Below are 15,586 nucleotides of genomic sequence, written 5' to 3'. Positions count from 1 at the left end.
GTGGTGGGCGGTGGTGGGCGGTGGTGGGCGGTGGTGGGCGGTGGTGGCACACGCCTTTAATCCTAGCACTTGGGAGGCAGAGGCAGGCAGATTTCTGGGTTCGAGGCCAGCCTGGTCTACCAAGTGAGTTCCAGGACAGCCAGGGCTACACAGAGAAACCCTGTCTCAAAAAAACCAAAAACCAAAAAAAAAAAAAAAAGAAAGAAAGAAAGAAAGAAAGAAAGAAAGAAAGAAAGAAAGAAAAAGAAGGAAGTCAGGACAGGAACTCAAGCAGGGCAGGAGCCTGCAGGACCTGGATACAATTGACAGAACAGGAGATAGGAAGGAACTACAAACAAGTACTTGTGTTTCTTTCTTTTTTAAAAAACAGATTTTATCCCCTCCTTCCCTCACCCCCGTGTGTGTGTGACCTATGTGTGTGTGACCTGTGTGTGTGTGACCTGTGTGGGGGTCAGGGAAGGTGCCCATAAAGGCCAGAGGAGGGCATCCAAACACCTGACAGCCAATGCCATGGCCTCCTAAGTAGCTAGGACAACTGTCCACAGCACTGCACCTGACTCAGTTCTCTCTCTTCTTCAAGGCCTCTTCCTTTGCATTCTAGTTATACTTTGAGGTTTCCAAAGGAACCTTGTCTATGACCTAGAAATAAGGGACATATTGTCACAGCTCACCTTCAGAAGAATTGCCCTACTAAGAGCCATATTTTAGACTTCAAATCCCTCCCCCAGGTACCTTTCTCCCAATTTGTAAAGTTTTAAGCTCATGGTGATTTAAGTATTATTTTATTTTAAAGACATAGAGTGAAGTCTGTCAGAATTTCAGTCGAGGACCTCAAGACTTGGCTGAGTTACTATATATCCAGAGAGAGCTGTGGAAACTTTGTTTTCATCAACAAAGGGTGCAAAGATCTAATCCTGTTCCTAGAGACCAGCTATAGCTTATAGCCTCCTGATGTCCGTATGTTAAATAAAGACTTGGTCCTGAGGGCGGTGCTACTGGGGACTGATGGAACGACCGGGGGGCACTGGGGGGGGGGGGGAGAGGGGGTTCTGAGAGATCTTTAAGTCGTTCAGAGCATTGCCTGTCCTTCAAGAAGATTTAGGATTCCAGCCACCTCTTTATTCCCACTTTTGCTCTCTGTCTCATGATTTAAAAGGTTTTGCTCTCTGCCATGCACTCTCACCTGGACGTGTTCTCTTACTCCACGCCTAAAGCAATGGAGCCAAAGCTCTGATCCAAAATAACTTTTTTGGGGGGTGGGCTGGATAGTAGAGAGTTTACCTGCTACATGTGAAGACCTGGATATAATCCCAAGTATTGAAAATGAATGTCTTTTTGAGGCAGGGTCTCTCTATGTAGTCCTGTGTGTCCTGAAACTCACTGTATAGACCAGGCTGGCCTTGAACTCACAGACATCTGACTGTCTGCCTCTGCCTCCCAAATGCTGGAATTAAAGGAATGTGGCATCATGGATGACTATGAAAATTAATTTTTCTTTCAAAAAACCCCCAGAAATATCACAATAACATTTTCTTTTTTTAAATATTTATTTTATTTGTATGACTACACGATCCTTTTACAGATGATTGTGAGCCACCATATAGTTGCTGGGAATTGAACTCAGGACCTCTAGAAGAACACTCAGTGCTCTTAAACCCTGAGCCATCTCTCCAGCCCCCACAATAACCTTTTCTTTATAAGTTGTTTACAACAGGTGTTTTGCCATAGCACTGGAAAGCTGACTAATTATAAGACTCAATACAGTGAATAAAATATATGAACTTATTCCCAAGTGTTGATTAGATCTTTCAAAGACCTACTTTTGTTTGTTTATATGAATACACTGTAGGTGTCATCAGACACACCAGAAGAGGGCATCAGATCCCATTACAGATGGTTGTGAGTCACCATGTGGGTGCTGGGAACTCAGGACTTCTGGAAGAGCAGTCAATGTTCTTAACTGCTGAGCCATCTCTCTAGCACTTCAAAGACCTACTTTTAATGATGGTTCTTAAATGCTTTAACTTCCGTTCTTGCCCACAACTCTCCAGGGTAGTGGGAAAGGAATGTGATTAGGATCTAGGGAGGAAGTGGACCTGTTTAGAAATGGTTCTTGGGAGCAAACCCCATCTATGTTGTTAGGAAATCAGCAATTCAGTTCACAGGTCAACGGTGGCAGCTCTATCCATTTGCAAACAATTCACAGATATTCAAGCAGTCCAGTTCAGTAGAATCGGGATAGCAGCATTGGTGGCATGACCTAGCAGGAACAACCAGGCCTCAGCTGAGTCAGCACGAGTTAGCAGAAAGAACCAGGACCAACAGGGACACAGGAGAAGTTCTCTGCTGTGCCTCTCTCAAGAAGTGAAGATCAGCAATGACAGAAGACCAAGAAGCGTTGCAGAGCTAGTTGTACAAGTAAACCCCTCCCACAGTCTGTGGAGTCCTATTTACACGCCTTCCAAACATCATGTGTTCTCCACAGGTCTTGTCTTACCACATGTCTTGCCTTCACACATGAGTCTGTCTTAGCAAAACTATATGTGAGCCTTTATCACCCGACATCACTTTGCCAATCAGCCTGAGTTGGAAGAAGTGGTAAGAAGCCACCAGCATACCACCAGAAGGTTTTTTTGGTGCATTTCTCTCTATGGAGACATGAAAAATGGAGCTCAACAACACATACAAGGCCGACCAATACATATGAGTCGTTAATGAAGAATTCTTCACACATCCTTTCATGTGCTTGCTTTAGCAGAATATCCTTTCACTTGTGTCCGCTTCATGAAAACACTCCTTCACATGTTTGCCCCAATAAAACATCATCCACTGACCCAACTGTATTTCCAAAGAACCCCTAAGTTTCCCCTTCACCCAAACTTGGTCTTTTCTCCTTTCTCTTTTTGTCATTCTCTTCATTCCTTTTAAGTTTTATTTGTGTGTATGTGTGTAAGCTCTTGAGACCTTCCCATGTCCACCTTCCCCAGTTTTGGGGTTACAGGTATGGCTACATAGCCATAACTAACTTTTTCTATTGGTTCTAGGGATTCAAGCTGAGGCTCTCATGCTTACTCCTAGAAAATCCTCTTACCCACTGAACCATCTTGCCAGCTTCTTTTTCTTATGTCTGCCCTTCCTTCCTTCCCTGCTAGGGACTAAACCCAGGGCTTTGCAAATACTAGGCAAGCGTTACACTGTAGCCTCCCTTACTGACTCACCTCTCCTCCCAAAGAGTTTAAATAAATGCTAACTATAAAATAATATGAGATTATTTCAACAAGAATTTAAAGGAGGGGACAGACAGATGCTGTCTAAGGAAATACACTCAAGAAAGCTCTTTTTGTGAAGGAGACCTGAGAACAGTCCTCAATGGCATGAGGAACATTCATCCAGCCATGCAAACTCTGGTCGTTTTTGTAAGATCAGCTTTGAGGTGAGAATAAAAAACAGAGCAAGGAGCAAGGAAAGAAAAGAAGGGGGGCGTCTCCCCCCCATCTCTATCTCACAATTAAGCCTGAGCCTTCTTGGTGGCTGGCTGTGTTTCTAAAATCAATCAACCAATGTTGAAGATACCGGAATGCAAAATCAACAAATCAAGAAAATCGTTCCATGTTGTGGCATTCTCTCTGTGATGGTTTGTACATGCTTGGCCCAGAGAGTGGCACTATTTGGAGGTGTGGCCTTGTTGGAGTAGGTGTGGCCTTGTTTGAGGAAGTGTGTCATTGTGGGTATTGGCTTTAAGACCCTAGTCCTAGCTGCCTAGAAGCCAGTGTTCTCCTAGCTGCCTTCAGAACAAGAGGTAGAACTCTCAGCTCCTCCAGCCCCATGTCTGCCTGGATGCTGCCATGCTCCTGCCTTAATGATATTGGAGTGAACCCCTGAACCTATAAGGCAGCCCCACTTAAATGTCCTTATGAAAGTTGCCTTGGGGCTGGAGAGATGGCTCAGTGGTTAAGAGCACCGACTGCACTTCCAGAGGTCCTGAGTTCAATTCCCAGCAACCCCATGGTGGCTCACAACCATCTGTAATGGGATCCGATGTCCTCTTTTGGTGTGTCTGAAGAGAGCAATGGTGTATTCATATACATAAAATAAATAAATAGATCTTAAAAAAAAAGAGTTGACTTGGTCATGGTGTCCGTTCATAGCAGTAAAACCCTAACTAAAGACACTCTCTACCTCTTTGAAGTCAATACCCTCCACCTACCTGCAACCTGTGACAGTTGCTCATTTGTTTTCTGCAGAAGATAACTGTTTTGCTTTATTTTATTTATTTTGTTTTTTTGAGACAGAGTTTCTCTGTGTGGCCCTGGCTGTCCTAGAACACACTCTGTAGACCAGGCTGGCCTCGAACTCAGAAATCCACCTGCTTCTGCCTCCCAAGTGCTGGGATTAAAGGTGTGTACCACTACTGCCCGGCTTTTATTTTATTTCTTAAAAACAGGGTCTTAATTTGTAGCCTTGGCTATCTTGGAATTAACTATGTAGACCAGACTGGCTTCCCAGTCACAGAGATCCAGTTGCCCCTGGTTCCAAAATGCTGAGACTAAAGTTGTGCACCACTACACCTAACTCAAAAAATAACTCTTAATATAAAGCAAATTCTTTTTTTTTTTTTTTGGTTTTTCAAGACAGGGTTTCTCTGTGTAGCCCTGGCTGTACTAGAACTCACTCTGTAGACCAGGCCGGCCTCGAACTCAGAAATCTGCCTGCCTCTGCCTCCCAAGTGCTGGGATTAAAGGTGTGTGCCACCACTGCCCGGCAATATGAAGCAAATTCTTATGAAGACTTTCTGTTTGGAAATTTTTGACTAAGATACTTTATTGAATACAAAGATAAATGAGAATCAGTACATGTCTGTAAATAGCCAAAAATCTCATTGAAGTTTATGTAGTTTTGAGATTATGCTATGTATAATGCAAGGCTGAATTTTAGAATGAATTATACCCACTAAAGAAGAATGGAGGACAAAGCTCCTGAACTTGAGAAGACTGAGCAAAGTCTTGTACTGTCATGAATACTACTTATGATTTCTGTAAAAAGGTACAGATTTATGATCACAGGGTGTTCCAGGTATTTTTGAAATAAACTTTAAAAAAAATCAAGCAAACATATTAAGGCACCGCATGGTGGCTCTAGGTTATTAGATGTCATTGTGGACCAGTTTATTGGCCAACCCACCAAAAAGGCAACACCCTCAAGTCTTCTGGCTTAGGTAGAATAATTACCTCCTCGAAGGGAAGGAAGCGATAAGGGAATAAGGCCCTGTGAAGGTTCACAGAGCACTGTGGGGAGAAGTTGTGAGAAAAAGGATGGCACATTAAAATTCATGAGATGCCAGTTAAGTTCTCTGAATAACAAAGTGATTATTATTATGCAAGGTCAGGCTTTTCTTTCATCTTTCTATAAAGACACAAAATCATTATCATGATCTGCCACGTGTCTTTCCTTTGTTATTAGATGCTGGACAGGCTTATTAAACGTTCTACATTCCCTGGGGGGAATGGCCCCGGTGGCCAGGAATGGTCACAGTGCCCCTGCTTTGTGTGGTTCTGATCGTAAGTGCATTTAAACCAGAGGAAGGAAAAGTGAAGCTGAAGGGAACACAGAATGACAGTGTAGGCATTTTCTTGTGATGACAAAGAAATGAATCTTTTCTTAATTTTCCTGACTTTTGCATACACTTTATACCAACCGTGTCTAGAATACACAGCAGATACTGTGTCTAGATTCTTCTTGGTCAGTACAGCAGGGAACATAGTTCATTTCAAAAGGGAAATAATATATGCAAATTAAGAAAGAGTATTAACATCAGGAGGAGAAAACCAGGAACAATAATCTGGTAAAAATGTGTATGACAAAGTCAAAACTAATAAAGTGTTTGCAAGACCAGAGCGAGTATGGACCCATGTGAAAATACACTGCTGCTGAGGTCAGTGCCTTGATTGGAGAGACAGACATGTCCTATGGCTCGTATTTAGTGAGTTCTTGGGTGAAAAATTCTATCTCAAAACAAAAGGTGGGTAGTGCCTAAGGAAAGACACAGAGGCTGTCCCTAGGCTCTTCATGTATGCACCACAAAAGTGCACAGGGACACACCCGGTGAAGGGACTCTAGCTAGCCTGAGCATGGTGAACATGGCTCTGCCAGGCCTTTCCCTTCTCCTTCGTTTCCTCTGCCTCACTAAAATCCATTAGATTACATTCTTAAAGTGAGCCACCAATGTCTATTCCCTTATTTGGCCACTTCCTCCTCCGAGGCTGCCTACCAAGGTCCTGCTATTAAAGTATTGAAGTCCAGCAATCAAAAGCCCCCTTTGGCTCACCTAATTAGCATGCTCAATTAAAATTAAACACATCCTCCCAACGACTGGATGTGGTGGTGGTGGGGGTTGGGGTGGATATCCCTAAAGCTATTGCCTGTCTGGACTATGTTTCCACAACAGGACTACATTGTCTGGACTCAGTGGGAGAGGATGTGCCTAGCCCTGCAGTGACTTGATATGCTGGGGGGGGGGTTGAGATACCCCCGGGGAGGGGGGGCTCTGCCCTCTCAGAGGAGAAGGGGAGGGAGGAGGGACAGTGTGAAGGGGGACCTGGAGTGGTGGGGCAGAGATCAGGATATAAAGTAAATTTTTAAAAATGATGAAGAAGAAGAAGAAGAAAAGAAGAAGAGGAGGAGGAGGAGGAGGAAGAAGAAGAAGAAAAGAAGGAGGAGGAGGAGGAGAGAAAAGAAAAAGAAGAAGAGGAAGGGGGAGGGGAGAGGGAGGGGGAGGGGGAGGAGGAGGAGGAGGAGAAGGAGAAGGAGAAGGAGAAGGAGAAGGAGAAGGAGAAGGAGAAGGAGAAGAAGAAGAAAGTTAAATAACACCTCGTTTTAACATTGGGTTTCCCTTTTTACCTTTATAAACTTCCATTTTCCTATGGGCCACATCTGTCTCCTCTCCATCTAGAAGCAGTCCTGCATCATCTCCCAAACTCCCTGGGACAAATACTCCTTCCCCCTCTCCCTGTCCCCTTCCCTTCTCCTGCATCCTCCATTTCCTGCCTTTGTCTCTTATTCCCTACTCCTTTCCCCTCTGGGGCAGATAAATCTCCTTTGTGCTGAGAACTTAGTCTTGGGAGTCCCGATCCTTTCATAAGATACCTTACCTTGGATCCGGGCCCACACACATGCGTACGTACGTCTGGCTCTGAAATGTACCCACATTATAATTCTAACACACGAAGAAATTACTGCCTATGTTATTTTCTTAGGTGGACCTCTTCTTACTTGCATACTTCCCCTTGCTCCATGATGAGAAGGAAAAACAGTCTTGTCCATTTACGATAACAACCTTTTTTAGTTCAAATAAGTAGTTCATTTTTTGAGGGCTACATTTCCTTTTAAGTGTGAAGTGTTTACATTTTCCTTCCTCAGCCCTCCTCTTGTTCAAAATCATGTCCAGTTGTTTAGAAGTATTTGTGACCTGATGATGTTGAGGAGAGAGGAGTCCTCAACAACATGTAGAATTTCAGGGTCAGCTATATCTCTGCAACAGAGTAGCATGCATGTGGCCTGGTAGTCCTTAATGGGCCCTTTGAAGTGACATTATTAAAACAAGATTCTGTCCTCCTCAGACACCTACACTCATGTCATGTTCACATACCCACACACAGACATAGACACATATGCATAATTAAAAATAGTTAAAGAATCTGTCAAATGATGAAACTGTTTTGCATTTTTTAAATTTTTTTATTTGCGTGTTTGTGCAATTGAATATATATGTGAGTGTACACATGCTACCAAAGGTATGGGTGTTGTAGGACAACCTGAGACACTGTCTTCTTTCACTATGTGGGTTTCAGGAATGCAACTCAGGTCACTGGGCTTGGTGGCAGATGCCTTTACCTGCTGAGCCATCTAGGCAGCTTCTGTTTTATATCTTATTGATGACCTTGGTCACACAACTAAATATACATGACACAATTCACAAAATTACCCACTAGAATTATATCTGCAAATTATATCCTTCCTTCCCTTCTTCCCTTCTCTCTCTCTCTCTCTCTCTCTCTCTTTCTCCCCCTTCCTTCCTTCCTTCCTTCCTTCCTTCCTTCCTTCCTTCCTTCCTTCCTTTCTTTCTTTCTTTCTTTCTTTCTTTCTTTCTTTCTTTCTTTTTCTTTCACCTTTGTGTCACCTTGTCACCTTGGCTGTCCTGGAACTCGCTCTGTATACCAGGCTGGCCTTGAATTCAGAGATCCGCCTGCCTCTGCCTCCCGAGTGCTGGGATTAAAGGCGTGCGCCACCACTGCCCGGCTGCAATATCTTTAATAAATAGAGAGATAAATATTATATCTACTAAAGCTGACAATTCAATATAAGACTTTTAATAATGCCTAGCGTAGACTGTAATGGTAACACTTATACTTGCCAGCTTTCTTTTTTCTCCTATAAAGAAATTGCATTACAATCAAAAAGCCAAAAAGGATAATACTAATTAAAATATTACAATGGAAAAGGTTGCACTACAAAATATGCCTATATTAAATACGTACAACATTTAAACAATATTAGGCATGGTAGTTCATGCCCTTAATTCCAGCAGTTAGGAGGCAGAGGCAGGCAGATCTCTGTGAGTTTGAAGCCAGTCTGGTCTATATAGTGAGTTCCAGGACAGGCTGGGCTACATAGTTAGACCTTATCTCAAAACAAACTTTTTAAAAACGATTACTTATTTTTCAATTTTTTTCACTTTTTTGATTTGTAATAATTGAAAGGTGCTTAGTTTTAGAGAAATAGTACTGTTTAATTGTTCTTTTAAATAATGTTTATGTTGAAGTTTCTCAGATAAACCCAGCTTGCCACCTTCAGGCAACTGCAAGATTTACAGAGACCATAGCTAGAGACAAAATATTCATTTTTCATCCTTCTCAAAAATCTTTAATTAGTAGTATTTTGATCTAGTGGTACCTTTGTATTTTGCTCTGCCTTGAAGTTTTCTCTAGCATTTATTGGAACCTTCTTGACTTCCAAGGCTTAGTTCATTTGACACTAGCTACAAAAAGCTTCCCCCTTATTTTATCTCCATTGTGTTCCTCAGAATGTCTTCCGGATACTATGTATTCTCTACACAACCACCACATACAAGTGAGCCACCTTACTGACACCTTGATTACTTTTAAATGAGGAGAAAACTACATCTGAGAACCCTTATTTTCTCATCCCTTCCCTTAGATCTTTTCCAACAACACTGAACATTCCTGTTCTAGCCCAAGTGCTTCATCCTTTCTCCCAATCCTTGCCTCATTACACCTCCCTTCTCTTTGCTTTCCCCCCAAGCCCCGCTGCTATCGAAGAGAAGTAAGCAAGTGCAGGAGGCTCCAGTGTAGCCCTTTGCTCAGGAATATCCTTGGATCTTTGTTTTTGCCTTGGTGAGAGCTGGGAAGAAAGGCCTCACTTCACCAGCCAAATAAAGAAAGGGAAAGGAAAACACAGAGAATCAATTAATATTTAAGGACTAAAATTTGCCCAAAATTTAAATTTAAAATACTAATCTTAATGATTCTTAAAATGTGACCTCTTCAATGCCCATGTTACAATGCGCCCAAACATGTTCAGTTACGTCCCAAGTAATTTCATTGACCAAGTCCTTCTTTTTGAGTCAGGATCTCACTATGTAGCCCCATTGGCTTGTTACTTCAAGTGTAGACCAGGCTGGCCTCAAACTCACAGTGATCCTTCTCCCTCTGCATCCAAGAGCTGGGATCAAAGGCATGTGTCACCATGCCCTGTCCCAGCCTTTTCCTAACAGGTACAGTGAATCAGTGGTGTCTCTGCCATCTGTTCTCTCTTCTTTCACTCATCTTCATCCATCCGAACCAGTGATGATCGACAAGCTCACCAAGTACATTCTCAGTCTGTGTCGCAATTCTCTTCCCATCCGTGTACAGTACGAATTCTGTCTGCTTTTCTTCATGGGACCAAAGCAATCCTTACTTTAATCAGATGTGTGAGTTAAAAAGAATCCATGTGCTGTGATACCACTGTCCAGTCTTTCTATGAGCCATGAGCCATCATGTTCTGTTCTTAGGTCTCTGACATTATCGTGTGTCTAGTGTTTGTAATTGTGCTTGTTATTATATAAACAACATATGATATTTTTGCTTCATTTGTTGGTTTTATTTCACAATATTTTATTATTTATTATTGTGTGTGAGTGTGTACAATGTATATGTGGATGGAGTGATGGGTAAGTATGCACACAAGTTGTACGATGCAATCCAGTGGGTAATAACAGAAGGGCCCTTTAACCATCACAACAGGGACCCTATATTTTGCTTTCTTTCTCTAAGATGATGTAATCACATTATTTCATTGTTTTGGAAGTCTTTACAGTTGAGCCCTCGATGCTCAGAAATAGATTGCTTGGAATCAAGAACATTTTGGAAGACTGCTCACTGAAGCAACAGCAGCAAGCTACAATCTATATTTCTTAACCTTTACTTATCACTTGTAACCTTTCTCCTGATTCAGAGGTAACAACATAAATTCAATGCTGGGGATACTTACTTTTCTTCCAAAATTCAGTTCACACATTTTCCATTTTTACTCTGTGTTTGTATTCTGTTTGCTATTGTAATTTGTTAGCTCAGTGGTCTAGAAATACTAGAAATATCACTAGATCATTAATAGTAATATATTCTATGTGGCCAAGGTTGGAAAACCTTCGTAGGATGGTGCTACCATTTAGACTCTTTGACTTTGTTTTCCTTCATGCTTGGCTTCCAGTTTTATTCTGGATAGTTTACTAGGTGATTCTCATAGAATTGAGTCAACTCTAAGAGTTACACCCACTGAAAGAAACTCTTCATTTAGATAATTCCACTTCTCATTCAAGTATTGGATTAGTATGATTATGAGGTTTCTTATCTCTTTTTTTATCACCAAGAGAAAGTTTCAGAAATTTCTTTCTCACTCGTGAAAAACAGAGAATAGTAACCCTTAATCCCATATCCCTGGGCAGGTAAACTTCTAGGAGTTCAAAGCTATCCTGATCTACTTATTGAGTTTCAGGCCATCCAGGGCTATATAGTGATATACAGTGAGTCTTTGTTCAAGCTACTTTGTCAAATACTTTATCTTAATCATTTCGATACAAATTGCTTAGTAAATGGTCACAATTATTGATTTGAAATGATTCTGCTCATTTTCTTAGAAAGTGACATTGTGAAATTGCTGGTCTGTTGCTCAGATACCGAGGTCACCAATATCTTCATGGCCTTACTACAATGATATATTTTGATCTTTTCTGACATAATAGTTTGAATTACTAATAGAATCAGAAGGTTTAGAGATGGTTTTAATGTTTTGGAGAAATCTAAAGTGTTCTTCTGTTACTAGGGTTATTGCTGCAGTGCCCCAGCCGTTAGTTATGTCTGATTTTGCTGGCATTCAAAATCTGATAAACTTGCATTAAAGGAGTTGTCATTCAGTTCCATTGAAAAGGGTGAATACATGTACATTTTAAAGCAAAGTCTTGGATTCTAATAACATCTTACACCTTTTCCAGTTTGGTCAAAGAGTAAGGGCCCTGGGTTGATAGGTAAATGGTAGTTTTATGTTGCCTTCCTGTAAACTGTGATTAATTTTAACAGCAGGAACTATTGAAAAGTGCAAGGAACAAATGGATATGATGCCAAATATCTGTAATCATGGTACTTGGGTAGCTGAGGTAGGAAGATCATGAGTTCTAGGGTAACCTTGGCTACATAGTGATTTAAGTGCAAGAATTAGTTTTTTTCACTTTTTTTTTTTTTTTTACAATTAACTCAACTTAGAGAATCAGCTAGTATCACTGAAGGACTAGTCCAAGAGTCCCCCTCTTTCCCTCCTTCCCTTCCTTTTTTCCTTCTTCCTCCCTCTCTTTCTCTCTCCTTCCTTCCTTTCTTCCTTCCTTCTCATCTGTTCCTCTCCCCTTCCCTCCCCTTCCCTTCTTTCTCCCTCTTCCCTTTATTCACCTCCTCTTCAGAGACAGGGTCTCAGAATTACCCCGGTGGTAACCTGGAACTCACAGTAATTCTTCTGCCTCTGCCTCCCAAGTGTTGGGACCATGCGTACAAGCCACCACACTCAGCTTTGACAAAGTTTGTGTTGTACTGGGTATTGAATCACAGGGCCCCCCATATAGTAGATAAAAAGTATTCTACCACTGAACTATTATTAGTCCCAAACATACCTTTAAAAATAAACAAATAAATCACACCACCTCAGATAGAGTGTATCTGTAGAATTACTTGTTGCCTTCCTGTAAACTGTGATTAATTTTAACAGCAGGAACTATTGAAAAGTGCAAGGAACAAATGGATATGATGCCATATATCTGTAATCATAGTACTTGGGTAGCTGTAGTAGTTGTGTTTCCTAAGGAATATACTTCCATTAAAAGTAAGCTCATTTTCAAACAGATGTTATTCATTCATCTATGCTCAACAAATCCCATTGTCCACCTCCAGTCACTGCTCCCTGCTGGGTGTACAATGCGTAGAGTTCATAAAGTCTTTCTCTTTTGGGCCTTCCTAGCTTCTTGGAGGGTATGGGAAATATGCAAATACGTGTAAATGAAGGGTTCCAAGAAGGAAGTGAAACAGCATGGGAATCTAAGTTTTGAAAACTACAAGAAGTCCAAGTTGGTGGGCAACTCGGTAACTACGAGTCTTGATAGGGAGGTAGGGAAGTGAGTTGCCCAAGGTCACATTGTAGGATAGCTTCGGCTCCTGGGAAAGGGCCATTTCAACTGGTGTATCTGGAGATAGATAAGACTTGTGGAGATGCTGTGGCACCTAAAGGACGTGTTGTTTTGCCATATTTCACACTTGAAAAACCTAAACTGGTTTTCTGGTGTGACTTCGAGGCTGGCGGAGGCACGTGGCAGTGGGCGGGACTCCTCGGGGGTGGGGCTTCGAGGCCCCCCAGGAGCGCGGGTCGGTGCGCGTCCAAGCAGACGCCGCCACGTCATCGAGCCGCTCCCCTACCGCTCGCAGCCAGTCGCACGCGCGGAAGTAAACACCCCTACGTCATCAGGGCGCGCCCTCGTCTTTCCCCTCCCATCTCCTCGGTTCCGTGGACGTGCTCGCTTCTTCTCCGGACCGGGTCTATGTCCCGGTTTCCCGCCGTCGCGGGCAGGGCGCCAAGGCGGCAGGAGGAGGGCGAGCAGCCAATAGAGCTCCAGGAAGAGCGGCCGTCAGCTGTTCGCATCGTTGACAGAGGTGCGGTCCGCGGGACGTTGTGGCAGCCGGCGGGAGTTATTTGCGGGGCGAAAAGTATATCTGTGGGTGGCAGAGGAGGTGGGGAGGAAGCTTAGATGTTCTTTTGGTCTTTTAAGCCTGATGGCGAACTTTGCTGTCCAGTGAGCACTTTGGCTTAGAAGGGGGCGGTCCCAAACCCAAGTTGGGTGAGAGCCTCGCTGGGGGGCAAGAAAGTGGACCTGAACGCCCGAATGCCTTTTGCTGTTCTACAGCCTCATAAAGCCTTTGTTCTCTATCCGTTCATCCCCCTCCCCTTCGTCGGGCCGCCAGCCTGCCTTTGGGTACGGTATGAAGGGAGCCCGTTTCCAGGAGCCAGTTTCCATGGTTACCCACCACTTGGCCTTCTGGGATATCAGTCACTCTGAACAGGGACCTAACTTGAACTGTGAATCAGAAGCAAATACAGGTGGCTTTTTATTCTTCTCAGAGTTGTTATGCTGTGCTTAGTTTTTGGTCTATTGTTTAATTAAATTGAGTTTAGTACTTCTAGGTAGGTATGCCTACATACACATTGCCTTGTGCTCGACTGACTTTGTCAAGTACTTTGAGTTACACGTCAACAATGTTGAAGTTGTTTGATTTTTACCAAAAAAGTTATTCTGAGTTTATAAACTTTCACGTGTGATTTGTACATGGTTGATGTAACTGAAAAGTCATAGATTGATCTTTCCCGTTGTGTGATTCCTATGCAATCTTCTTTCAGGTCTGAAAAATTGTCAGAGAGATACTATCAGGTGTTTTAATTGCACAGTTGTTTTTGTGTTGTTTCAGAAGAGAAAGGATGCACATCGCAGGAGGGAGGAACAACTCCAACATTTCCTATTCAGAAACAAAGAAAAAAGCTCATTCAAGCTGTGAGGGACAATTCTTTCCTCATTGTTACTGGAAATACAGGAAGTGGTAAAACAACTCAACTCCCTAAATACCTTTATGAAGCAGGTAATTTTATTCTTGGATAAAGCTGGAAGCACTAAAGAGAGAAAACTTTAAGGATTAATAAAAGTACTGTAGTGTGCAAATGCCCATTGCTGCGTTGCTTTTCCAGATCCTTTCCTTTAAAAAAAAAAATTTATTTATTTTATTTATATGAGTATACTATAGCTGTCTTCAGACACACCAGAAGAGGCATCAGATTCCATTACAGATGGTTGTGAGCCACCATGTGGTTGCTGGGAATTGAACTCAGGACCTCTGGAAGAGCAGTCAATGCTCTTAACTGCTGAGCCATCTCTCCAGCTTACTTTTCCAGATCCTTAGCCTCCCTATGTCTCCTTGTCTTTCTGGATTTATTTCAAGCTCTGGAATTGTTGGGGTGACATTTTAATTACTATAATAATAATAATAGAAGAAGGCGGCTGATTGTGCTCGTGCACACTTTTAATCCCAGCGCTTGGTAGGCAGAGTCAGGAGCGTCTCTGAACTTTGAGGCTAACATGGTTTACATAGTGAGTTCCAGGCCAGCTATGTTTATATGATAAGGAGGAAAAATAAAAGGATGTTAATTTTCTTTTTTAGGATAAGGTTATCTTGTTAGCCAGAGAGAACTGAAACAATTGTGAAGCAGAAAGGATAGTTTATCTCTGTTGTTGACATATTTTTTGTTGTTGGTGGTGGTCTTTTGAGACAGGGTTTCTCAGTGTAGCACTGGCTGTCCTGGAACTCACTCTGCAGACCAAGATGTCCTGGAACTCAGAGATGCAGCTGCCTCTGCCTCTGAGTGCTAGGGTTAAAGATGTATGCCACCACTGCCCGGCTGTTGCTGACATTTTATTTATTCTTCCTCCAGACCTTTTTCAGGCAAATATTTTCAGATTCTACCAGAATCGAGCAAACAAATCACCAATAAAGTGTGCATCTCATCAGTGTGGCAAATTCTCTTTCATAAGTTTGGGAAAGAGAAATTTTTTTTTTTTTTGATTTGGTTTTTCGAGTGCTGGGATTAAAGGTGTGCACCACCACCGCCTGGCAAGAAAATTGTTTTATATATGATTCATATTAAAATAAAAGTTAATTTTGGGGGTGCTAGAGAGATGGTTCAGCAGATGAAAGCTTTTGCTGCTTTTTCACAGGACCAGATTTTTGTTCCCAGCACCTACATTGGCAGTTCACAACCACTTATAACTCTAGTTTGGGGGATTCTGACACCCTCTTCTGGACTCCTAGGGACCTGAATGTGCACATTCAAATACAGAGATATACACACTATACATAAATAAAAACATATCCTTTGAATTTTTAAGTTTTTTTTTTCCTTTTTATTCCAAGACAAGGTTTCTTTGTGTAGCCCTGGCTACTTTGGAACT

At 42.2% G+C, this 15,586-nt stretch overlaps 1 protein-coding gene across 1 annotated transcript in view; it reads left to right on the top strand.

Annotated features, from left to right (window-relative positions):
- Positions 1–13,046: 13,046 nt before the first annotated feature.
- Positions 13,047–15,586, top strand: part of Dhx40 (DEAH-box helicase 40) — a 39,412-nt gene continuing 36,872 nt past the window's right edge. The window contains exons 1-2 of the mRNA XM_028772343.1: positions 13,047–13,244; positions 14,055–14,222. Of these exons, the coding sequence (XP_028628176.1) occupies positions 13,133–13,244; positions 14,055–14,222 (280 nt within the window). The 5' untranslated portion in view covers positions 13,047–13,132. The remainder of the gene's footprint in view (positions 13,245–14,054; positions 14,223–15,586) is intronic.

Source organism: Grammomys surdaster, unplaced genomic scaffold, assembly GCF_004785775.1.
Source record: "Grammomys surdaster isolate TR1022 unplaced genomic scaffold, NIH_TR_1.0 213, whole genome shotgun sequence".
NCBI classification, from domain to species: domain Eukaryota; kingdom Metazoa; phylum Chordata; class Mammalia; order Rodentia; family Muridae; genus Grammomys; species Grammomys surdaster.
The sequence above is the reverse complement of the archived record's forward strand: the minus strand, read 5'-3'. Positions and strand labels throughout refer to the sequence as shown.